This window comes from Myxine glutinosa, chromosome 3 (genome assembly GCF_964187855.1).
Source record: "Myxine glutinosa chromosome 3, kmMyxGlut1.1, whole genome shotgun sequence".
NCBI classification, from domain to species: Eukaryota; Metazoa; Chordata; class Myxini; order Myxiniformes; family Myxinidae; genus Myxine; species Myxine glutinosa.
This window is the reverse complement of record NC_136263.1, coordinates 72,990,288-73,015,877: the sequence shown is the minus strand read 5'-3', so window position 1 is coordinate 73,015,877 and position 25,590 is coordinate 72,990,288. Positions and strand designations below refer to the sequence as shown.

General features: G+C 40.5%; 1 protein-coding gene across 1 annotated transcript in view; it reads left to right on the top strand.

Annotated features, from left to right (window-relative positions):
• Nucleotides 1-25,590, top strand: part of LOC137423456 (netrin-1) — a 184,551-nt gene that overhangs the window by 114,758 nt on the left and 44,203 nt on the right. Inside the window, exon 4 of the mRNA XM_068110653.2 lies at nt 17,626-17,775. Coding sequence (XP_067966754.2) covers nt 17,626-17,775 — 150 coding nt within the window. The remainder of the gene's footprint in view (nt 1-17,625; nt 17,776-25,590) is intronic.

Genomic DNA, 25,590 nt, shown 5'->3' with positions numbered 1-25,590 from the left:
TGTAGTATAACTACAATGTGGTTCATGGTGAAAGTTGCAAGTTATCACATTCCACGCATAGCGCAAAGCAGCCCGAAGCAATTGGTTCACTCTGTCTATCAGTCAGTTTTGTTGTTGTTGTTGTTGTTTTGGATGCAGCCTATGGCTGCTGGTTGCATCATTTCTGGAAGCGCGGCTCTGCTGCTGATGCAGTTCACCTGTTACCAGTAAGCTGGTACTCATTTTACCGACGACCTCAGAATAGTCAGGTTCACTATGTTAACAAATATAATTTCTTTCAAAAATTTGGGATTAGCAAACCTGTACATTTTTGGAATCTTCAGAGCATGAGGAATCTGAAAATCAATGTTGGCATTTGCACAGACACCTGCATGGCCGCCATTTTGGATTTTGAAAATGGCCGCCATAAAATACATATTTTGCGCGATCTCGGCTTCTAGTCAACCTAGAGACTTAATTAAATATGCTAATCCTATGTTTTCTGGGTCAAGGAATCCAATAAAGGCCTCAAAATAGTGCTCAGGATTATAGAAAAGCAACAAACAAAGGTAATTAAAAACCATTGTCTTTATATTTGTGATATACCTGTATTACATAATACATGATATTGCAAGTCCTTTGAAGTTATAAGTTGTTATAGGAAGTTATAGGTAGTATCAGATTGAACTATAAGTCCTATACACAGGATCTACGAGGTCTATACCGTTCAGGAATATGCTTTTACAGATCTTCATCACTGTCCTGAGTGTCATTTTCGCAAAGGTGTCTACGCAAATGTAAACATTAATTTTTGGATTCCTCATGCTCTGAATATTCCAAAAATGTATAGTTTTGCTAATCTACCAAAATTTTGAACGAAAAAACATAGTGAACCTGACTAGAAGGATAACAGGCTGAGCCAACCCACCTGGTGTTATGTCAATGACACGACACGTGCTCGAACCGAAGACCGTAAGATCCTAAAGCCAGCCACCTTAACTGTTAAGCCAACATCAAGCTTAGTCTATTTATATGATTGAGGAACGACTTTATTGCAATTATTGAATTTTATTTTTTTCAACAATGTAGAACACAAATCGGAACGAATCGGAACTCAAACCTACAGTTTAGCAGTACTTTGGCTCTGAATTTGGCGAATTGTACAGCGCCTCATCCCGAGTGGGCATGCGCACTGCGTGGCAAAGCAATTGGTTCAGTCTGTCTGTATGTATGACGGACAAACGAAAGTGAGAATCATTCTAAACATGAAACTTACTGTTTTAGGGACATCATAAAGGACAGAAATAAGAGGCATGGATAACTAATTTAACATGTAAATTTAACTGCTAATTCAATGCTTTTTTCTGCAGCCTTTAAAACTTTAATCTTATTTCAATTGAAATATATATTTAAAGACTGTGGAACACAAATTGCCTTGATTGCTCCTTCAGTTTATCAGCACAGTACTTGAGCAAAATTGTACGCCATTTCGACCAATCCAATTTGTTGTGTGCTCTGAGGGTGCAATAACAGTGAGTTTCAGACAAAATGGCGGTGCCTGGCGATGCAACGACAGAGTTAACTTCGTCCAAAAGATCTGTTTGGTCCGTGCATCTTTTTCTCAAAGATCGTTTCAAAATCGTCAGTTTCTCCAAGAAAAGAGTTGGCAGAAGGTCAGCTCGGGACTGCTCCGTTTGATCCACACCGGCTTAATATGGTTGCCATCACACCTGTTATTCAAAGCTCATGAATAAAGGTAATATATACTGAAACGCAAAAGAAACTTACCACCTTTGAAACCTTTAAATATCAACAATAACACTGCGTGTAGTAAATGTGTGAACTTATTTGCGGACAATAGTGTCCTCACTGTCAGACAAAACGGTCACGGATGGTCACTTGAACCTTCAATGGTCACTTCATAGCACAGCTGTTGAACAGCCGTTTTGACTGTCAGTGATTAGCCAAGGGGTACGGGATGATTTTAATGAGCTGCACGTGATGTCTTGATATTGGCTTTAAAAAGGCCAGTGCAAAATGGGCATTTTGACCGAAAAATTTGACCATTTTGACCAACTTCAAAAAGACCGAAAACGCAAAAGAAACTTACCACCTTTGAAACCTTTAAATATCAACAATAACACTGCGTGTAGTAAATGTGTGAACTTATTTGTGGACAATAGTGTCCTCACTGTCAGACAAAACGGTCACGGATGGTCACTTGAACCTTCAATGGTCACTTCATAGCACAGCCGTTGAACAGCCGTTTTGACGGTCAGTGATTAGCCAAGGGGTATGGGATGATTTTAATGAGCTGCACGTGATGTCTTGATATTGGCTTTAAAAAGGCCAGTGCAAAATGGGCATTTTGACCGAAAGATTTGACCATTTTGACCATTTTGACCAACTTCAAAAAGACCGAAAACGCAAAAGAAACTTACCACTTGTTTGAAATGTAATAAAATTGTAACAGTTCAAAATAAAACAAACCAACAATTGCTAATTGAAACATTGGCATTTTATTGATGACATGTCAAGTTTTTGACCAAGATACACCATCTCATCAGTTTGTTCTACAGTACAGAACAGCACAGGGTGCAATGTCAGTCCCCTTTCAATAGCGTGTGTGGCCACCATTGTTTTGGATACAGGCAGTGCATCATCGGCGTATACTGCCTACCAGTCTTTGGATGGATTGCTGCTGGATTCTGTCCCACTCAGTCCTCAATGTCTGAAGCAGCTCTGCCCGTGTCCTGGCCCTGCCAACTACGCGTCTCCCAAGCTCATCCCACAGGTGCTCTATGGGATTCAGGTCAGGGGAGAGCGCAGGCCACTGCATGGTGTTGATGTTCTCGCCTTGGAGAAATGCAGTGGTAAAGCGAGCAACATGGGGACGAGCATTGTCATGCTGAAAGGTTCTCAGTTCTGGGTGTTCTAGCAGGAATGGCAGCAGATGAGGTCGCAGGATGTTATCCACATACCGCTGGGCGTTAAGATTCCCATCCACAACCACCAGTGGCGTCCTGTACCGGCCTGATATGGCGGCCCACACCATCACACTTGGGCCACCCCACCTGTTGGCTTGACGCACGCAACAATCGGCATATCGCTCGCCAGTTCTTCTCCAGACACGCTCACGCCCATCAGGACTGTCCACACAGAACCTTGACTCATCGCTGAAAGCGACCTCGTTCCACTGCGCCAAGGTCCACCGCTGATGCTGCTGGCACCATCTCTGTCGGTTGCGGCGATGGGCAGCCGTCATCACGGGGCCTCTGTATGGTCTTCTGGTAGTCAGGCCATAGTCATGCAGTCGTCTTCGTGCAGTATCATTGGAGATCCGTGGGTTTGCACGCCCCGGAGTTTCTGCCGCAGTGCGGGATGCTGGACGGAATCGATCCCGCAGGTGACTTCGGACCATCTGCCTGTCCTGCCTTGCAGTGGTGACTCTTGGCCTCCCTGATCGAGGTCTGTCATCTGCAGAGTTGTGGAGGGTGTCTCTGTCCACCAGGGCCGATATCGTCTGGTGTGAACAGCCAAGGCGACGTGCCACCTCACGGTAGCTCAGTCCGCCTTGCAGCATGCCCAGGGCACGCTGCCGTTGATCCCTTGACAATCGTGGCATGTTGATTGAAATGCCCATTTTGCACTGGCCCTTTTAAAGCCAATATCAAGACATCACGTGCAGCTCATTAAAATCATCCCGTACCCCTTGGCTAATCACTGACAGTCAAAACGGCTGTTCAACAGCTGTGCTATGAAGTGACCATTGAAGGTTCAAGTGACCATCCGTGACCGTTTTGTCTGACAGTGAGGACACTATTGTCCACAAATAAGTTCACACATTTACTACACGCAGTGTTATTGTTGATATTTAAAGGTTTCAAAGGTGGTAAGTTTCTTTTGCGTTTCAGTATATATATATATGTATGGAAAGTCTACACCCCTTTCAAAGTTTTCACCTTTTGTTGCCTTATAGCCTCTGGAATTAAATTGCATGAAATCAGACTTTGTCCACCTTTATTTACACATCGTAACCCACAACAACTTCCAACTGAAAAACAAATTCTTTTTTCAGAAAATTAATTAAAAATACAAAACTAGAATATCTTGATTGGATAAGTGTCCACCCTCCTGAGTTAATACTTGGTGGAAGCAACTTACAGCTGTGAGTCTGTTATGATAGGTCTCTACCAATTTTGCACACCTTGATTGGGCAATATTTGCCCATCCTTCTGTACATAACTGTTCAATATCACTCAAGGTGCGTGGGGAGTGTTGATGGACAGCAATCTTCAAGTTACACAACAGATTTTCAATTGGATTTAGGTTGTGGCTCTGACTGGTCAATTTAAGGACATTTATATTTTTGTTCCTTAGCTACTCCATCTAAATCCAGAATCACTGCTCACCTCCACTCATTCATTCCTCTTTTTTCCCACCTGTGGAATCAACTTCCATATTCACTTCAATCTTATTCTTCCCACTAGGTATTCAAGACACCTGTTCACCTCCATCTCAGACCATCCCCAATCCAAAACTTGATCTTTTCTACCCTCCTTAACCCTCTCCCCTGCCTCACCCCAGTCTCTCCTCCTTCCAAACTCCAGTTTTCCCTTCCTGAGAGTCTGCTTCTGTCTCCATCTTGTCCACCCCACGTGTATCCTCCCTTACCCCTCATTCCTCCCAACTTCCTTTATTTGTCCAAGCCTCCCTCTATTTTATCCTTCAACTGTGCTGTTGCTGTTTCCCTTCTTTTTCTACTGTTCTTTTTGTTCTGTGGCATCCTGATCCATTCAAGGTTCTCGCTCTTCCATGAGTCTTGAACTGGTATACAATATATATTTATATATAAATATATAAATATATGGATATAATCAGGCCGAGGCAGCCTTCTTTAACGCAGTGCCACCCAGTATAACATCCAGTTTTTAAGTTATTCTCTCCGGCGGTAGAGGATTGCATTCTCAGGTATGATGATTCACCCACTTTTTTTTTTTTTTTTTTTTTTTTTGTATACAAGATCGAGGCTCGTGAAAGAGCGAACATTAATCACACAGAACGACAAACCGACACATAAAACATATAACATCGGGAGCGGTAGACAAGATGGGGAGAGAGGGGGAAGGACACAAACACAACATTTGAGAGCAGGGACCGAGAGACATGGAGACATCGAGAGATCTGAGAGAGGGCGAGGGCTTTGGGGGGGGGGGCATGGGAAGGGGGCGGTGGGAGACGTATAAAACATATGGACACTGCCAGGACTTCCAGGAAAGAAGTTGGAATTTCCCCATTTGATATGGGGAAATTTGACTTATGATATGACTTATGATATTTGACTTATGATAATTCCCCATTTTGACATAACAGTAAAAGCCTAAGTTGGATGTGGTCATCCCAACTTAGTAGAACATTTCCATGCACCCCCAGAGTACCACCACCACTTTTCAAATTATTTTGTTTTCAGCGCGGGTACAGCAGTGCATAAAATACAGAGCACGCGCGTAAATTGGCGAAGTAGAGTTGGATGCGACAAGGTTTTCATACAGATATACTATTTTAATTTGTTAATAGCTGGGACTTGTAATACACTCTTCCACCCGGAGTGGCGTAACATGATTCACATTTGCATCGAAAATTTAGATCCCCCCCGCCCCCCCCTTTCCCGCTGCCCCCCCCCTTCCCGAACCAAATTCCAAGTTCATTCTCATTTTCCTGCCAATATTGTTTAATCTCAGCAATTTCGGTGAGCATACATAATAAATACTCTTGGCCGTACATCTTTTTTCTGCAAACACATGCGGTTCTAAAGTCAGATGGATTATTACACTAAGCTTCATTTATCATCCATATAATGCCAAACAATAACATATCTGGCACAGCTGCGGGAAGTTTCTGTTTAAACTACGCCATCATTGTCAGGGGGAATAAAAATTAAGTTTGAATGAAAAAGTTGCTGTGTGCAATTTGGAATAGTTGTGTATCCTGGATATTTTCACTTTATAACGAATATTATTAATTTCCCATCGTGTACCTTTTTCATAATTTTCTACCAAAAGAAATCTCATGCGGGCTGAATATCGTGTTTTTTGGCTATAATTATTTGATTGCATTCAGTTTTAACGATTTTTGTTTTACGAACACAAGTTTTCTTCTCTGTTCATTAAATAATCTACGTTTCCCTTGCCCCCTCAGCCGAATAAATATTATGATACAATGCAAAAGATTCAATCCTTACAAGGTAAATGTCCAAGAAAAATACTCCTTGTCTTTTCAATTTCAGGAAATTATCTTCAGATAATTTATTCTTTGGGCTGACAGAATGGCCTCTGGGAACGCACACTCGCCTCTAAGCTGTCTAGCATGGGTTGGAATCTCAGCACAACTATAAACTGTCATCTTGGTGTTTCACAGCCATGGTGATTCATCAATGTGTGTGACATCCCCTTGGATGGACGTTAGACGTTTTTTATCATTCCCGTTGCTCCATTAATCACTGGTACAATTTCGGCGCTCTTCTGCTTCCAGGGTCTTTTCATTTCATTTTTGTTGTCTTGGTATTTGGTCATTTTCTTGACTTCTGCATTGTTTAGGCCAAAATCAATGGATACTGACACCTCAATTAGCAATGTCTTCCTTTCTTTTTTTTTGTACCTCATTGCTATATCCGGTCACAGTGCTTTATTTTCTATTTTCATGCTCGATTGGATAATGAGGTCATAAGTACACATTACTTGTTTTCAGTGATTGCTTTTGGTTCATGTTTCCATGAGTTTTCTGGAACTGGGATATTGAAAATTTTGCAGATGTTCCAGTGGATTACTCGAAACATCTTATTGTGCCTTTGGGTGTACAGGTGTTCTGACATGAGTTTTTTTTTGCATCCAGATAGGAGGTGGCTTATACTTTGTTTCCACCTTGCAGAACCTACACTAGTCTGATTGACTCAGTCCCACCATCTTCTTAAAGCAATTGCTGTGGTGTCCTTGGTCTTGGGCATTTATAACGAATTGTTCTCCATTCCAGTTGAACTGACCTCTTCTTAGCCATTCCAGTGATCCTTGTTTGTCTATGCCCAGTCTGTCCAACTGTTTTTTTTATACCTTCTTGCTCTTTTGTCATTCTCTCAGTTATCAGTGTTTATCTGTTGGTACTTTGCTATACATATATATGTACAGTACAGTCATGTGAAAAAGTAAGTACACCCCATGTAAAGTATTGACTTTTTCAACATATTTACATACAGCTATTTGATCTTCATTTCAACAATATTGATAGATAAAGGTGATATAATATAACAAATATCATGAAACATTTACATTTTGTAGTCCATTGTATAATTTAAATAAACATAAATGCAAATTTCGCATGTGGAAAAAGTAAGTCCACCCGTACATTTATCACTACTTCAAATACCTAAAATTAGAATCAGGTGCACCAGCTCAGGTGCAAATGATTAGAACATCGTTCGAGAGGATCTTGGAGGAACCTGTCTTATTTAAACCTCAGACATTTAGTTTGGTTTGCTCTTTGTTGTTGAAGTGTGCGGTGTCACCATGCCTAGATCAAAAGAGCTCTCTGAGGCCTTCAGAAAGAAGGTTACAGATGCCTACGAGTCTGGGAAGGGATTTAAAAAGATCTCCAAACAATTTGAAATCAATCATTCGACTGTCCGGAAGATCACCTACAAGTGGAGAAGATTCCAAACAACTGCCAACTTGTTCAGGCCAGGCCGCCCCAGCAAATTCAGCCCGAGAGCAGACCGCAAGATGCTGAAAGAAGTCTCTAAGAACCCCAGAATGTCATCACGGGACCTACAGGTAGCTCTTGCCACTGTTGATGTCAAAGTGCACGAGTCCACCATTAGAAAGAGGCTGCACAAATTTGATCTACATGGGAGGTGTGCCAGGAGGAAACCTTTGCTGTCAAGAAAGAATATCAGGACAAGACTATAGTTTGCCAATGAACACCGAGGCAAAGACCAGCACTTCTGGAACAATGATTAGTGAAAGGCACATGAAAAAGTAAGTACACCCCATGTAAAGTTTTGACTTTTTCAACATATTTCAACATACAGCTATTTGATCTTCATTTCAACAATATTGATAGATAAAGGTGATAAAATATAACAAATATCATGAAACATTTACATTTTGTAGTCCATTGTATAATTTAAATAGACACAAATGCAAATTTCGCATGTGGAAAAAGTAAGTACTACACTAAACGATATATATATACACTAAACGAAGGCAGTCACCAATTTTGGCACCATAAGAAAAATTTGGTATTATATTTCACATTTCTTTGGAGAAGAAGCGACTCACAACTTATGGACTCGTAACCCTCTATTGAATCATTCCACATTGGCTCATTAGGAAGCACATTTTTCACAACACCATCACCTCAAAGTCCCTTCAATGATCTCGTCCATCATGTGTGTTGTTTGGTATGCACTAACTAATGTTGGCAGAGCTAGCCAGTTCAAGATAATAAAAACGACCAAGATAATTGATTCAGCATACTGTGGCACGAACAGCAGTTTTCTCGGCAGTAAAAGACGATAAATAATAAAATGATTCCTTTGGAACAGAATTTACCGAAGTCTGCTGTCATCGTTAGGTGGACTGGGAGGTTTGTGGTTCGAACCCCTGTTGAGCCATCCCAATGACTTTAAAAATCGCACTTGCTGCTTCCTTGCTTGGCATATCAGTATTTAAAAAGGAAAGCGCATGGACAAACAGCTATAGGTTGGGAACCATTGCATACGCTTGAAGGGCCTATTGGCCTACTGCATTGAAGTCCCTTGTAAGATAACCTCATTGTATTATTATTATTATTATTATTAATTCTTTTTAACAGAGATGTAGTATATTATATTGATGTGATCTTTTACCTTTTTGCAACGTTTACAGGTAAACAGCAGTGCACAAACTATTGCTTGAGAAGGAATGTGAATGCCAACTCGACAAGCTCAGAGGCTTAAGTCAAAGCAGTTTCCAAAATGCGAGAGTGAGGGAATAAATAAAAGCAATTTTCAGTCTGTGAAGATGAATATTGAGCATGGAAATTGAAAAGTGCCTTTTCTAATTGATGTAATTTTTGCATTTCATAAACTATAAAATTGTCCGGCTGGCAGGATGGCCAAGAAGTATGCACACTCTGTCGAAGCTGTGTAGCCTGGATTTGAATCTCGACCCAGCTATAAAATGTCATCCCGTGTTTCACAAGCACGGTGATTCATCAATGTGTGTGCCGTCCTTTGGATGGACGTTAAACTGGGCGTAGTAGTCGTAGTTGTAAAACGTAATGTGAAAAAACCGTGAGGTCTTGTTGCTCAAGAGTAGAAGTAAGTATTACTAATAGTAATAGTAGTAATAGTAGTCGTAGTAGTAGTCGTAGTAGTCGTAAAACGTAATGCAAAAAAACCGTGAGGTCTTGTTGCTCAAGACCTGTAGTAGTAGTAGTAGTAGTAGTAGTAGTAGTAGTAGTAGTAGTAGTAGTAGTAGTAGTCGTAGTAGTAGTAGTAGTAGTAGTAGTAGTAGTAGTAGAAGTAGTAGTCGTAGTAGTCGTAGTAGTAGTAGTAGTAGTAGTCGTAGTCGTAGTAGTCGTAAAACGTAATGTGAAAAAACCATGAGGTCTTGTTGCTCAAGACCTGTAGTAGTAGTAGTAGTAGTAGTAGTAGTAGTAGTAGTAGTAGTAGTAGTAGTAGTAGTAGTAGTAGTAGTAGTAAAACGTAATGTAAAACAACCGTGATGTCTTGTTGCTCAAGAAATTTAAACAAATAATATATTTTCCTAATTTTTAATTCTATTTATTTGAGTTTTGAGGGAAAGAGGAAACACGAAGGGGACGAGAGAAAGCAGCTGATAAATTGATAATTAGGAATGCTTTTTTTTTCTTTCATTAATCTCATGCTCGATCGCTAGTGGAGCTTGTACATCAATCACATGCAGGCCAGACAGTCGTAGACATCAGTGTACTCGAATGTTAATTACAATGACATCCGTACGCAATAGGCAGACACATGTAGTGTAGCGTATGAGATTTGAGCCCGAGTTCTGAACATCATGAGCCATCAGTTTAGATGTGAAAGCTAAAGAGGCCAAAAATGGACCTGTTTAGCATTGGCTCATGATGGTGATATTCCAGGTTCAAATGTACCTGGGATATCACCATCATGAGCCATGGGCTAAGATGGGAACGCTAAACAGACCGACCCATGATTTGATTCAAAGCAGTCTCAAACATGCAGGTGGATCACACTAAGCCACTGCCTTTACATTATTTGTACCTCCAAATCTTCCAGGACGTATTTTGCTGGATTACTAATTATTTTCCGAGCTGTACTATGTATCGGCACACGGTTAAGCCGCTGTTACAGTTGCCTCCTGCCATCAGAGCCACTAAAATGGAAGTCATTAACCGACAGCCTTTCCCAATTCCAGCTTTTCCCTCAGCTGATGGATAATGTCTGTCAAAGACTTATTAGTCTACAAGGTCATAAAAGACAGGACCCCAAATGAAATGCAACCTAAAAGCACCCCAAAGACTATAAATTACGTTTCTTGGGGATATGAATTCCTTGCAGTTCCAATTTTCCAAAAGTTCATGTCTCCAGTTTCTTCCAACTTTTTTATTACGTTTAACAAAGGTGTCGAGACTCCTGGAAGAGTAGAATGACAGGGGCAATGGATCATTAGACAAAATAGGGGGAAACATTGAGACGACAACAAATGGATGCACCAACCTAGTAGTAGTAATGGTAGTTTAGGGAGGCCTGTATTCACCGATCGCACCACAGCACGATCAGAGGAATTGTTGGAGAAGTCCAGGGTCTCAGTGGGTGAAATAAAGATCAGTAGTGGATATGGAAGAGACCATGAGGACAGCGGACTTGAAATCCTGTTACAAAGAGTTCAACACAACAGACACAGAGAGACATCTCCACAAGCGAGAGGGTTATGAAAGAATGGAGGTGAGCATTGAAGTGAGACTTAGGACGGGTAAGAAGGAAAGGATTTGTGGCAGAATGCATGCACATTAGAGCGGAACAGAATGGGTGGAGAGGTGAGACTGCAGGAGTAGCAAGACCAGTATTGCTTATTTATCCAATCGGTCCGCCTGACATATGGAGCTTTTATGAACTTTTGCCACTTTCGTCGGTCTTTTGCCTATGTTCCGATTTTATTCCAGATGACTTTCATTCCTTTCATTTCCTTTCTCAACGGTACGTCGCTAGGTCTCTCTTGTCCGCCCAGTCCTTCTCTACCCACCAGGTGCCCAGCATATTGCTCTTTTCGATATATCATGGATCCTCCATGCATGACACGTGACCAATACAATTACTCCTAATTTTCTTGTTGAGTTGCGATTTTTGAAATGTTCACCCATTGGTCAGACAGCTGCCGGACCGCACCCACAATTGGCCCCTGACTCCACCCACCATAGCACGTCGACGAAATAATATGGCCACCATCTTGGTTTTCTGGTGGGCCGAAGAAATGAACTGATAATACACTACCTGGGTTTGTTGCATCAGATTTCCATTGGATTGTTTGGATAGAGTGTTAATCACGATGAGGGATCCCGAAAAATCTAATCAATGTTGAATAAAAATTATTATTAAGGTTTAATCAAGCCCGTCAGTGCACGTGGTACACGCCTCCCTAAAAAAATAGTTTCTTATTTTTTGATCGGCCCCATACTGGAGTTAAACAACCCATAACTGTGTGACAAATAGGCTCGCTCTGATATAACCGTGGCGGAGGCTGACATGGATGAGAGGTGTCGAGTTAATCTTTCAATAGCACATTAAATATGTGTTTCCCAATCACACTATCCATCTTTTAAGAGTGCTTTAAATGCACATTTCCCAATCGGCCCGTTACCAGATTTTGTTGCAAGTTGTGACTACAGTGCAGTCATTCTTGTCCTCTCTGTTAACCTTTCAACCTCTTTCTTACTGACCATTGTCAGGCCAGAAGATTCTCAAGATTTTCTCATGGCTGCTGTCGATTATAGACTCCAGCTTGCTATTTCCTTGGTGATTTTCCAAGATCCACACCCAAATAGAAGGACTGATTTCACGTTGCTGTCGAATATCCTCATCTTGATCAGGGAGTTACACTTCTTTGACTTCCAAAGTTTCCTTGAGTCTCATGAATTTACCTCTTGCCTTTTGTATCCATTGTGGTACATCTGCATCGCCCCTTGTGTTATGGTAACCATGGACCCAAGATATGTAAACTTGTCAACCTCTTGAATTGGTGAATTGCTGTACAATGTATGATGTCGTTTTGTGTGTGGCATTTGTGTTCATGCTTTCCGTTTTGTCTGTTAATTTTCAGTCTCACTTGTACCGTGTACTTATGTGGCCTACTTACTTCCACCTGTATGCTATGTGAGGACTGTAACATCAGGAATATGTCATCTGCAAAGCAAAGTTCCTCTAGCCTAGCTGTTCAAAATTTTCTCCAAGGTATAGTCAGGTTCACTATGTCAATAAATTATATTTCGTTCAAAATCATGGTAGATTAGCAAACCTATACATTTTTGGAAAGGTTATAGCATAAGGAAACTAAAAATCAATGTTTACATTTGGAGAGATACCTGTATGGCGGCCATTTTGGATTTTCAAAATGGCCACTGTAAAATACATATTTTGTTCTATTTCTGCCTCTAATTACCCTAAAAACCTTTTAAAATATACTAAACCTATATTTTCAGGGACAAGGAATCCAATGAAAGTATCAAATTAGTGCTATGGGGAATGGAAAGATACGAATCAAAGGTTTTGAATTGCAAAATACTGTCTTTATATTCGCGATAAGTTGCATAATCAAATACATGTTATCATTTTGTACAGGCAGTTAATAACATCAAAATGTGTCACAATAATTCATATCACCAAACATACACAGGCAGTCAGCAAAATCATATATACACATGCGGTCAGTATAACTTCACATCGACACAGGCAGTCAATGACAAAATATACACAGGCAGTCAATGGCATCAAACATACACGATTACAGAATATGCCATTTAGAGTTCGTCATCACTGTCCTGTGTGTCGTATCCGACAATATAGTCCACATCGTTTTCACAGTCCGTTCCACACGAGCAAAGGTCGGTCAAATTGATTGGCAAATCGAATTGGTCGAATGGTCGATCGAATCGAATTCGATGAATCGAATCGATCGAATTGGTCGAATGGTCGATCGAAGCGATTGGTCGAATGGTCGAATTGGTCGAATGGAATTGGTCGATTGGTCGAATTGGTCGAATTGGTCGAATCGAATTGGTCGGAATTGGCAAATGTAAACATTGATTTTCAGATTTTCCATGTAATAACGTTTCCAAAAATGTATAGGTTTGCTAATCTACCATGATTTTGAACGAAAAAACATAGTGAACCTGACTAGTATCTCGTTTCTTCTCTGCTCAGTTGTTTAATGCAACACTCGGTCCAACACCACTAAAAACAGTAATATAGACAACAAGCAATTCCGACAACTCTCGGGTATGCCACTTCTCGATGGTTGTACAAGTCAGGGGCCAAATCTTCCCCATTCTTCGCTGTTGCTCGGATTTGTCCGGGCAGCACGGTCACAGTCAGAGCGCCAATCAGTACACATGGGCCGGCCCTTTTCCTTGTCTGTCTGTCTGTCTGTCTCTCTCTCTCTCTCTCTCTCTCTCTCTCTCTCTCTCTCTCTCTCTCTCTCTCTCTCTCTAACTCTAACTCTAACTCTAACTCCGTTGTGGCCCTGACTTAGTGAAGGTGGGGGTACACCATCCTGGATATGTGGGATCTCTGGGTCACTCCTGGGAGATCGATTGGTTGTCTCCGTACTGCGGGCTTGTTCGAGAGAACTGTCCAGGGCTATACAACAACAACAACAACAACAACAACAACAACAACAACAAGCAATTCCTGGTCGGACTCCTGTAGTAAATTCAAATTCGGATGACAACTTATTGTACTCATTGACAACGGTTCAGAACTATGACACTGTACTTGTATCCATTGTAGGTATCATTTAACTCTTTATCATCTGTACACATGTATCTGGTACTCCATAATGTCTCAGTATCTTCCACATTGCCTGTCTCGTCGCACTGTCGAACGCCGTTTTAGAGTCAAGTGATGATAGGTAAAGGCTTCCACTCCATTCATTGGATTGTTCTCTTATTCTTTGTGTGAATATCTGATCGGCTGCATTCTCTGGTTCTCCTGAACCCAGCTTGTTCCTTTCTTACGGTGCTGTCAACAACCTTTTACATTCTGTTCAGCATTATCTTTCAAATAACTTTGCTTGCAATGCACAGTAGGGTCACTCCTCTCCAGTTCCTGCATTCCGTTATGTCCCCTTTGTTTGGTAGTTTGATTATGAGACCATGCTTCGATTCCTCAGGCATTTTTTCTTGCTTCTATATCTCGTTTATTAAGCTGTGTAGGGTATGTGTTGATATTTCTTTACTGCACCACCAATATGTAGTATAACACTTGCATAGAGCTTGTAAAACACCGCAAGACCACCAACCTGCCAACACTAAGCAATTGTTCCATTTTGCAGTTAATTAGTAGCTCTGTTGCCCACAATTATGTGGTGGACCACTCCCAGGTTTGTCAACACTTTCTTCCACACCTGTCTAGCATCTATCCAACCCTTGTAATGAACGAAGGCAGAGGGAGTGGGACATGAATGTTGTCTGCAGCCGCAAGCTGTTCTCACCAGGATGCGGCCGAGCAAATAACACTCCCACAATGCGCATACGAGATCTGTGGGAGTCCTCACAACCAATGGGCATGGACGTTGAAGCATAAGTAGATTGACAAAGAAAAGGAATCTTGGAGTAAAATAAAGTTAATATGGGAAAAGATAAGGGAGATTTCCATTGTATACATAAGAAAACCAAAAGGCGCATCTACACTGCAAACACTTTGACGAGATCAAGGGAACACCTGTATGGCTTTCCATTTTGAATGTAATTGCCATATTGCCATTCTATAAATGTCCATAAATTTTACAGTCAATAATAAACAATCACATTCTTTCACGCCACAAAACTGGTTTAGAAGACTAATAAATGATCAATCATCAACTACATTCATTAACATTTAATTACCTGAACCTAAAGCAGTGATTTTTTTTTAGTTATCTTGGCGGCATTTGGTGCATAACCATCAACGAAAGTGGTAACACTCTTTCTTTCTTTCTTTCTTTCTGTTTTCTACCGACTCCTCTCCGGCCTTGCTCCTCCAGGTCTGTCTGTGCTCTGTCTCCCAAATATTCCTACAGGTCGCACAAGATCTGCCAGCAACCCTCTTATGGTTAAACTGCCAAAATCAAGCCTCTCTGCTCACCTTCACTCCTTCATTCCCCTTTTCTCCCGCCTCTGGAGCAAACTCCCCCACTCCCTTCAATCCCACTCCTCCCTCCAGGTCTTTAAAACAGCTGTTCACCACCATCTCTCATCTTCCCCCATCCAAAACCTTGATCTTTTCTACCCCCACTAATTCACCCCAGATACACTTTTTCGAAATTCCAACTTCTTTCCTGGAAGTCCTAGCAGTGTCCATGTGTTTTATACCTCTCCCGCCCTCCCTTCCCATGCCTCCTGCCCCCAAGCACTCTCCCTCCCACAGATCTTCCGATGTCACATTTCTTCTCTCCCCCTACTTTTATTGTATGTTTTGTGTGTCCATATTTTTTTTTGTGTGATTAATGTTAGCTCTTACACGAGCCTCGATCTTGTATACAAACACTCATTAAGGACTCATTTGAGTGTTAAAGCTGTAGTTTATGGTCATGCACTCAACACAGCATGAACAATCGAGCACAATCTGTATGTTTGCTACATGCCTTAATTATCTCTCATCACCTCATTATGTCACATTCTCACTACCTGTAATCAATGTCATAATAAAGTCATAATAATGTCATATCCATGTCATAATATCCATGCCATAATAAAGGTCTTTGTCCAAGGTCAATATTTACTTTTGACGATGTGTTTAACGATATTTTGACAATGTGTAACCATGCATCAGGAAGAAGAAAAAGGTTTTGGGTCATTTATTGGCATAATAACCTGCTCATGGTCACATATTTTTTCCGCATATCTCACGGGATTATGAGTTGGACAGGCGACCATGATGAGTCATGACATGTTGGAGCTGTTTCAATCGTTTGTTTTTGTGAAGTCGGTGATAGCATGATAGGGGAAGGGAAAGCATTAAATATTTTGCTGTTTTGATATTGCATTGCCCATTTGCTTTTATGAGTGTGAGGAGGGTGAGGAGGGTAGGACAGAGTTTGGGTTGGTGGGGTGGGATGGGGGAGGGAGGGCGAAGCACAGATGGGACCGAATTGGGAAGGGGACTTGAGGCTTGTGGGAAGGGTTTGAGGACTTTCGTTGGGGGCTCAGATTGAAGAGGAGTTGTGGTGGGAAGGGGGTTTGAAGGTTTGGAGTGTGGAGAGGATTGATGCCTTAGGATTGGAAGGAGGAGAACTTGGGGTTTAGAGGTGGAGGTTGCGGACTTTGGGTTTGTGAGATACTTTGCACGGATGTTCCGCAGATCCCTGTTAGTTTTGTATCCTAACCTTTTAACAAGTGAGGATCTGGGAGAATATAGAAAAAAAACACCCAGAATGCAAACCATACATTCCGTAATCATGTAACTACGTGATCTTCATCTGCATTCTGAAAGATATTCAAATTCTCAGGACGATAGTACAGAGTGCATGATAGTAAGTAATAGAAGTTACTTAAGACAAGGTATGATAATACAAAATATACAATATCACACAATACAAAGTGTACTGCCACATTCGTTAGTAAAAATCAAGCAATGCCAAGTTGTCCCACCATGACAGCAAATGGGTCTGACCTTCTTGTCAGACACCCATAAGTGGATTTCATTTTGTGAAAAGCTTTGTTAATCAGAAACCACAAAACCGTAATGTCAGCAATTGCAGTTAAACTCCACATACAAAATATCCGAATGAATCAGTGAAGATGCATAAAACATTGAAAGGGTCGATGCACAAGTTGAAAAGACCTGAGCTGCTGAAGGTCTCCGTTTGTGTTTCACCATACTGGGTTTTCAACCATAATAATAAAAATATATCATAAAATTCAGATAGTATAAAACTTATACTGGTAAAGAAATGTTGTCAAACATTTCTTTTTCACTTACAATATGAAACGAGTGCTGTTTATTTTTGCAAAAGCTCTGAAGTTGTAAATGTTGAGGCCTTCCCATGAAAGGTGAAAACAAGAGCGAGAATTGCTTTGCAATAGATGTCCCTTACCGATGTGATATTTTCCAAGTCCAAAAAGGGCATAGCTCTATGAAAAATTGACAAAACGCCTTGAAACTCGAAGTTGTTCTGTAACTTATAATAATAAAGTCATGTACCAAGTTTCAGTTGAACATGCTAATATGTTAATGGGTATGGAAATCGTCTGAAAAACCACAGTTGGGACAGACGGACAGACACAGAGATGGACAGCAAACCTATAGTTCCATCCAGCGAAACCAGTAGAAGACTAATCAATGCAGTTTGAGGTATTGTTGCATCCTTCTGAACTGAAAATGCTAATTGTTTTTTTTTTCTTATTTGCATAAACCAGCTTGTGATTGTCACCCTGTTGGTGCTGCTGGAAAGACCTGCAACCAGACGACTGGTCAGTGTCCATGCAAAGATGGCGTAACAGGCATTACCTGCAACCGCTGTGCCAAGGGCTATCAGCAGAGCCGTTCACCCATTGCACCATGCATCGGTAGGTTACCACCACACCTATGTGCTATATGTGTGGTGTTTGTAAGAGTATATCGATGGTATGACCGAGTTTTCAACTATCAGACTTACTCTGTGTTTTTTCTTTTTATGAAATGTCATAATCGAGTATGTCAGAACCATCATGAGCTATTCCACCCTTTTGGCCTTTTGTGTTTTGAGCACCATGAGTAACATTCAAAAAGTTATTTGAACAAAATACTTACAATAGCCCAAGATGGGAAAAAGGTAACGAAAAACTAGAACAAAAAGGTATAAAAAGATATAATAATCTAAATAAAAAACATTTTCAAAATAATTTTTACTTATTAATTACATATATTAATTTAGTATTTACTGTATGCATGTATTTACTGTATGTATTTACTGTATGTATGTATGTGTGTGTATGTATATATATATATATAATATATATATATATATATATATATATATATATATATATATATATATATATATATATATATATATATATATATATATATATATATATACCGTACATAAAATATATTATATACGTGTGTGTGTGTGTGTGTGTGTGTGTGTGTGTATACTAGCGTGACTCGGCGCGCTCCGTGTGCCTCACCACACATCGTTTCAGTGGGATAGGCATCTTTGACCATGTCTGCTTTCTCAGGGAGTGAGGGATGGTGGGAATGGTGGAGGGGGATGGGGTGGATGGTGATGGGGGGATGGTGGGGGAGAGCGGCCAAAATTGGGTCTTCAGGGTATTTTTGGTCTTTGGGATATTTTGTGTCTTCGGGGTCTTTTGGGTCTTTTAGTTTCTCTGGGTCTTTAAGGGTCTTTGGGGTATTTTGGTTCTTCGGAGTCTTTAATGGTCTTTTGGATCTTTGGGGTGTTTTGGGGTCTTCAGGGCATTTTTAGGTCTTTAAGGGTCTCTGGGGTCTTTTGGGTCTTCAGGTTATTTAAGGTTTTCTGGGTCCTTAAGGGTCTTTTCGGTATTTGTAGTATTTTGGGTCTTCAGGGTCTTTAAGGGTCTCCACGGTATTTTTAGTATTTTGGGCCTTTGGGGTCTTTTGGGTCTTTAGGGTGTTTTGAGTCTTCAGGGTGTTTTGGGTCTTCGGGGTGTTTTTGGTCTTCAGGGTGTTTGGGTCTTCAGGGTGTTTTGGGTCTGCAGGGTATTTTGGGTCTTCACAGTGTTTTGGGTATTTGGGGTCTTTTGGGTCCTCAGGGTCATTTGGGTCTTCGTGGTCTTTTGAATCCTCTGGGCCTTTAAGGGTATTTTGGGTTTTTGGGGTGTTTTGGGGTCTTTGGGGTCTTTTGGATCTTCGGGGTCTTCAGGGGCTTTTGGGTCTTCTGGGTATTTAAGGGTATTTTGGTCCTTCGGGGTATTTTGGGTCTTCGTGGCCTTTAAGGGTCTTTGGGGTCTTCAGGGTGTTTTGGGTCTTCAGGGTGTTTTGGGTCTTCAGGATGTTTTGGGTCTTCAGGATGTTTTGGGTCTTCAGGATGTTTTTGGTCTTCAGGGTGTTTTTGGTCTTGAGGGTGTTTTGGGTCCGCGAGGTGTTTTGGGTCCTCGAGGTGTTTTTGGTCTTCGGGGTGTTTTGGGTCTTCGGGGTGTTTTGGGTCTTCGGGGCGTTTTGGGTCTTCGGGGTGTTTTGGGTCTTCGGGGCGTTTTGGGTCTTCGGGGTGTTTTGGGTCTTCAGGGTCTTTTGGATCCTCTGGGCCTTTAAGGGTATTTTCGGTCTTTGGGGTGTTTTGGGTCTTTGGGGTCTTCAGGGTCTTTTGGGTCTTCAGGGTCTTTTGGGTCTTCAGGGACTTGGAAATGTGGGAAAGTGCAGGGAAACTGAAGAGGAGAATCAGTGGGAGAAGAAAATATAAAAAAGTGTAATGGGTGTCATCATTTGGCAATGGCTCACTATCTTGAAGCAGCGGAGGGGAAAAACGTGCCTTATTCCCCTGGAGGCCAGATATGTCATATATTTGGCCCAGAAAAGAACATGGTTAATTGTTAGTGCAAATAGCTCCAAAGACTGTACTTGATTTGCCAGAGGTTGATTGTGCCAGCCAGGCTTTAATATTATCATTAATTCTGAGCGCATCCCTTAAGTTGAGACAAAGTGTGACATCTTCCTGGTGATTGACCAGTTGATATTTTTGTCCACATCAGCAGACAAGGATGCAGCTTCAGCCTTTTGTCAATTGTGTGAGACATGGCAAAGAAGGGGGTTATTTAACAAGAAATTCCAAATTGATCATATGTCGGATAAATTTATTAGTCAAGAAGTTGCTGTATAGCCCAAGGCAGTTCTATGGAGCAAGCCAGCACACAGAGACAGCCGATCGATCTCCCAGATATCCCCCACATCCAGGATGATGCACCCCCGCCTTCACGAAGTCAGGACCACGACAAGGTTAGAGAGAGAGAGAGAGAGAGAGAGAGAGAGAGAGAGAGAGAGAGAGAGAGAGAGAGAGAGAGAGAGAGAGAGAGAGAGAGAGAGAGAGAGTGAGGCAGAAATAAAGACAAGAGTGTAAGGGTCGGTCCATGGGGGATCGCTTGGGTTTCTGACCGTGACCGCGCTGCCCTAATGAATGTTGAATTTGTCATGCAATTTAAAAATAATGTCATCATAAATAATGATGATACAACTTGAAAAACCCAGGCCGCAAGTCCCAATCATGTTTGTTTGATCCTGTTGGCCGAAAATGGTAGGAAGGTTCTCACTTGGTCCTCACTTGCTTAGTATCTGCTGTAGCCTACTTCACCATCTTTGTAATGTGAACATGTTTTCTGGTGACCTGAGTGGTCACATTTGCCATAAACAGCATTTGTAAAAACACCCGTAAACCATTGTAAAGGGTTAGGCATCCTGAGAATCCCTTGAACATTTTGCTGTAAAGTACTTAATCGAACCTACAGCTGTTAAAATCCACAGTTGTTGAAAGGCCCAAGTGAGCTCAATATCAAGATGCATGTACAACGAAGGATTCCAAGACTCAGTGCTGCACAGTATACGTATAGTGCATTGCTTGAATGGAAGGAAAATTGTTTAGAGTACAAAGCTGATACGGCAGAAGTGAGAGTTGGGCATAAAGAGGCCTTTATATAAGCCCATAGTTGGAAAGGGGGCCTGGTTTTGAGTTCAAAGATGTCAAAAATAGTGGGCAGGAAGTACTAGAAAAGAGAAAAGAGCATTAGCTGAGCGGGTTGGAGGAGGGGTGAGGCGGGCCCCCTTGGTTATAGAGCTGGGCAAAAGAAAATGTCCACAACATTAGAGAGAGCCAACCTTATGTGAAAAACAAACTCAATCAGTCAAATGAGTGCTGTCATCTATATGTCAAATGAACAGATTTTTTCACCAATTAGTTATTCCACATTTATTATTGTGCAGATTTTAAGTTAAGCAACTGGTTGGCTAGTAGAATGCAAGATTTTGAGATTTGATAGTCCTCATATTACTTTGGCAGTCTACAATGAAAATTGAAAAGGTTAAAATTTGAACATGAGAGCAATAAAGTGCTAAGCAAAGGTCTATTCCAGGTATGGGCTCACCATTGGGACTGGTGGGCCGACCACCCCAACCCACCTACACATTTCTGGAAAACAATAAATAAATAAAAATTTGATTTGAGATTTGGAAATGAGAGTGGACAAGGATTAAACAAGGTAAAGTTGTCATTTAATTTTTTTTTTTAGATATTGGAATGAGAGGGGAGGAGGGAGAAGAGGTGGGGAGATGAGGGTAGAAAGCAGGGTTGCCAGAAAATTAACGGCAACAGAGACCAATGCAATTTCACTTGCCCCTGACTTTAGTGAAATCGATACATGTTTTTTTCACTTGCTTGGTGTCTGCTCTCTCACACCTTAACCCCACCAACCGCTTTCTGAAAGTCAAGACCATACGTGAAAGTCAAGACCATGCAGCCAATAATTACATTTATGGCATCACTCGAGGCCAAACTCTCAAAAAGAGAAAAACAAATCCCAGCCAATGCTGATGAACAGCCTGGGGATGCACATCCAAATGATGACGAACATCCAAAGCAGACATAGAAGATTCTTTTCAAACAGCATCTTTCTTTCCCAATTTTAACTTCGTCTGTAAAAATCGGGTTTAGATTGCAAATCCTGATTGATTCTTAAAATGCCAAAAAATGAGCCGACGTGGAATGGAAAGATTATTTTATTGTTTGTTTGCCAAGAACTCCACATGGCACAAAGAAAGAGCAGGTGGAAAACCCAACTGAGATTCCCACACGGGTTTACTATAACTTTAATTTTAGCGTGATCCGTCATCAGGATCAAAAGTTAAGATTACACGCATTCGACTTTAGAGACTGCACTCATAAACAGATTTTCAAAACCAATATATAACATGCAAACACACAAATGCACCTCTCAAACAACACCTTTCAGTTTTCTTCCCAAATTCTTTATTTTAAAATGCTTTTTGAAGATTCCAGAACGTTGCTTTAACGAACGATCTCATTCCCAATAAGTATGATTAGTGTGTCATTTTACCAACATGCACAAATGCGCAATAACACATATAAACTATATTGAATCTAGCTTTTCATTCGAGCAGTTTAAGGGTGTGATTGAAGCACCATGTTATTGTGCCACAACTTTTGTTCCTGTTTGCCTGGATGTAATTAACTAAATATGCTAGAAATTCGCAATCTCACAGTGGTTAGATGAACACAGTGAAAGGAATCTCATGGAAATTGTTTATAACTTGGCCATATTCAGTAGGTATTTCGAAGCCACTTTTTAGTTTGTTGTTGTTCTTGATGAATATGTTAACTATCCCAACCTTGTTTCAGATTTTCCTCGTGGCCATTGGTTGTGTGATGGGTGGCAGAGCCCCAACTCTGTGGTTGGACTTTGTAGAGCTAGTTCGGACATTAATTTGGAATTTGATCACCGTGCCAGCACACAGTGGCCTCTGCTTTTTAAAAGGCATTGTGGAATCTTTACCATCTGCCAGCAATCGATGCTGATAGATGTTTTGCCAGCTTAAGGGATGGCAGACTATTTGTGAAGTACCAGTCTCAGTTTATATTTGATTTGAGAATCAAAGCCAAACTCAACAGCTTCATGGCAATTGTGCAAACTTTGTGCCATCTTGTCTGACTTCTTTTTTTTGTATATGGTCAGAGGCAATAACACAATCAACCTAACAAGGTGCCAACAATTCCATCACTTTTAGCAATGCCTGGTATCGTCCATTCCATAAGACGCTTTTTGTATGAGTAACTTGTACATTTGCAATGTCTGGACAGACATGACTACAGACATTTATAAAAAGGGCCACAGATACTTGATTTACTATTTCAAATGCCATGCGTCATTCATATAACAGCGATATGTTTTCTGGGACACACTGTACACCTGAATTTTTTTTTGGGAGTAGCGCGACTGTAATCATATTTGGCATTGCCGGCCAACACGAGAGTTTTGTGATGTAAAATGCAAAACATATTAAATTTGCAGTCCTCATTTTTTTCTGGGACACTGCACCTGAAAATTATTGTGGGACATATTATAACTTTATTTTGGCTTGCTGAACCACACTAAAGTTTTTTTGTGATGTAAAGCGCCAAGTGACCAATTTTTAAGTTTTCATTGTATATGTATACTGTATATATTTAGCAACATATGCATTAGCTCGACGAACAGGCTGCCCATGCCCTCGCGGGATTATAAACGGGGTAACGGTTGGAGGTGGAAAAAATGCAAATGGCGTCTTCTGTAATCAAGCCGACAGGCTGGGAGCAACAATTGACATCTATTGCCAAATTTGATGAAATTTAAATGCTCCAATGGTGGCAAGGTGCTCCATTTGAACTTTTTGTTGGATAGGATAGGATAGGATTATGTTAAGGATATACAGTGTGTATGCATGTATGCATATATATATATATATATATATATATATATATATATATATATATATATATATATATATATATACATACATATATACACGCATACACACACACACACACACACACACACACACACACACACACACAAAGTATAAACACACACACAAAGTATAAACACACACACAAGTTGGGAAACCTGATCATCGGTTATTTAGTCCACCTGAGCCAGTGCGAGATGAGGGGCAGGCATACGTTATTTGACTAAATACAACGCTCGTTTGTGGAAAGTGCTGTTATTTCAAGTTTTTGCATCAAATTGATTAAGAAGTGAATTTTTTTATTGTGATGTTCGCCTTATTCTGGATGTGAAAATAATGTGGTATAGTACTGCAAATTTGGGGCGATTGGCCCAGAGGTACGAATTGTATATATAAAAAAAAAAAATCAAAAAAAGTCTTCACACAGACACAAACCGCTGTTTGATGTATCTATATATCTCTATATCTATATATATATATATATATATATATATATATATATATATATAAATATGTATTACTAGTATATATAATTATATATACGAGTAAAAATCCCATCAAAAATGACAGGTTGTTAGTTTATTCGTGAGCATGCCAAAGTCTGAAACCTTGGCCTAGTGTCAGGTGTGCTGATATCTTTATTCATTAGACATCCTATGGGTGTAAATGAACATTCGGTTACTCTGTGTTCATTGCACATCACATGCAGCGAATTTCACCTCCCTGTGCTTGTATTTATTGTTATTTTAAAACAAACGCTTCTGTACACCACCCTTGAGGCTCGGTTTGCAAACCACCGTCTACAATTCCAATAGAAGAGACATAATTTCTCTTTTATGGAAAATGTTTTTCGAGTTAGTTTTATCCTCAAAAAATAGACCGTATGAACACACATTCGTGTTAAAAGATTGGCCTTTAAAACCTACCCTGATGAAGGGGGACAGACATTTGTACAAACACACAAACTGACTGTGTTTTATATGGTAGATACTTTACTGAAAAATGGCCAACAATTGTTAGTCCCCTTGGGTATGAGATAATGTTGCAAATATTATACAGTCCCTATTTAACATTATATTCTTCACAACAGATAGACAACCGCTTTTAAAGTGCCAGAAACATTACCCAGAGTCACACATTGGTATGCACGACACTTACAAAGATAACCCGAACATCAATCTTTTAAAATAAAACCTGTTCCATGGGTATCATATCCGTTAAGAATGTCATTTGATGCCCTATTCTCGACAATGATCGAAGTAGCGATTAAAAAGACACCTTATTTTGGTGATATCATGCAGCAATTATTGTTCTCGTCTGGAAGAACGATGCTGCTGTCAATCTTTAACAGGTGCAAACAGTAGTGTTGTCTGTACTCCACTGCCTGCAGCCAATGAGTAATAAGCCAAAAGTAACATAAAACGTCGAAAAATATTTTGAACAACTTTAAAGTGAATTTCAAGAAGCAGGTGTTTTCATTTAAACAGCATGTTCTCTGTGATGCAAATGAAACGAGACTCATACAGGAATGTTATAATACATCTTCATAAGTTTTACGCACTAGGTTTTGATACATATATGTCATTGAAAAGCGACACATTGTATAACTTTGAAGATTTGTACAGCTAAATTCGGGAAGTATACTTGGCTAAAAACAGATTTACAGCTTTACAAATAATTTGCGAAAGTGATTCAGCAGATTTGCCTTGTGTTAAAACTCAAAATAATCTTTGGCCCGCAATTACAACGATTCATCTTTTCTACAATCAAATTGCTTGATGAGAATTTTCTTCGGGGTTGTCGGTTTCAGTTTTGCATTCCAGTAGTTTATTGTTTCAGAGGTGAATTCTAGGGAGTTTTGTGAATGGGAAGTGGGCAACATTCTCATACGAGCTGCGGTGTGGCAAAGGAAA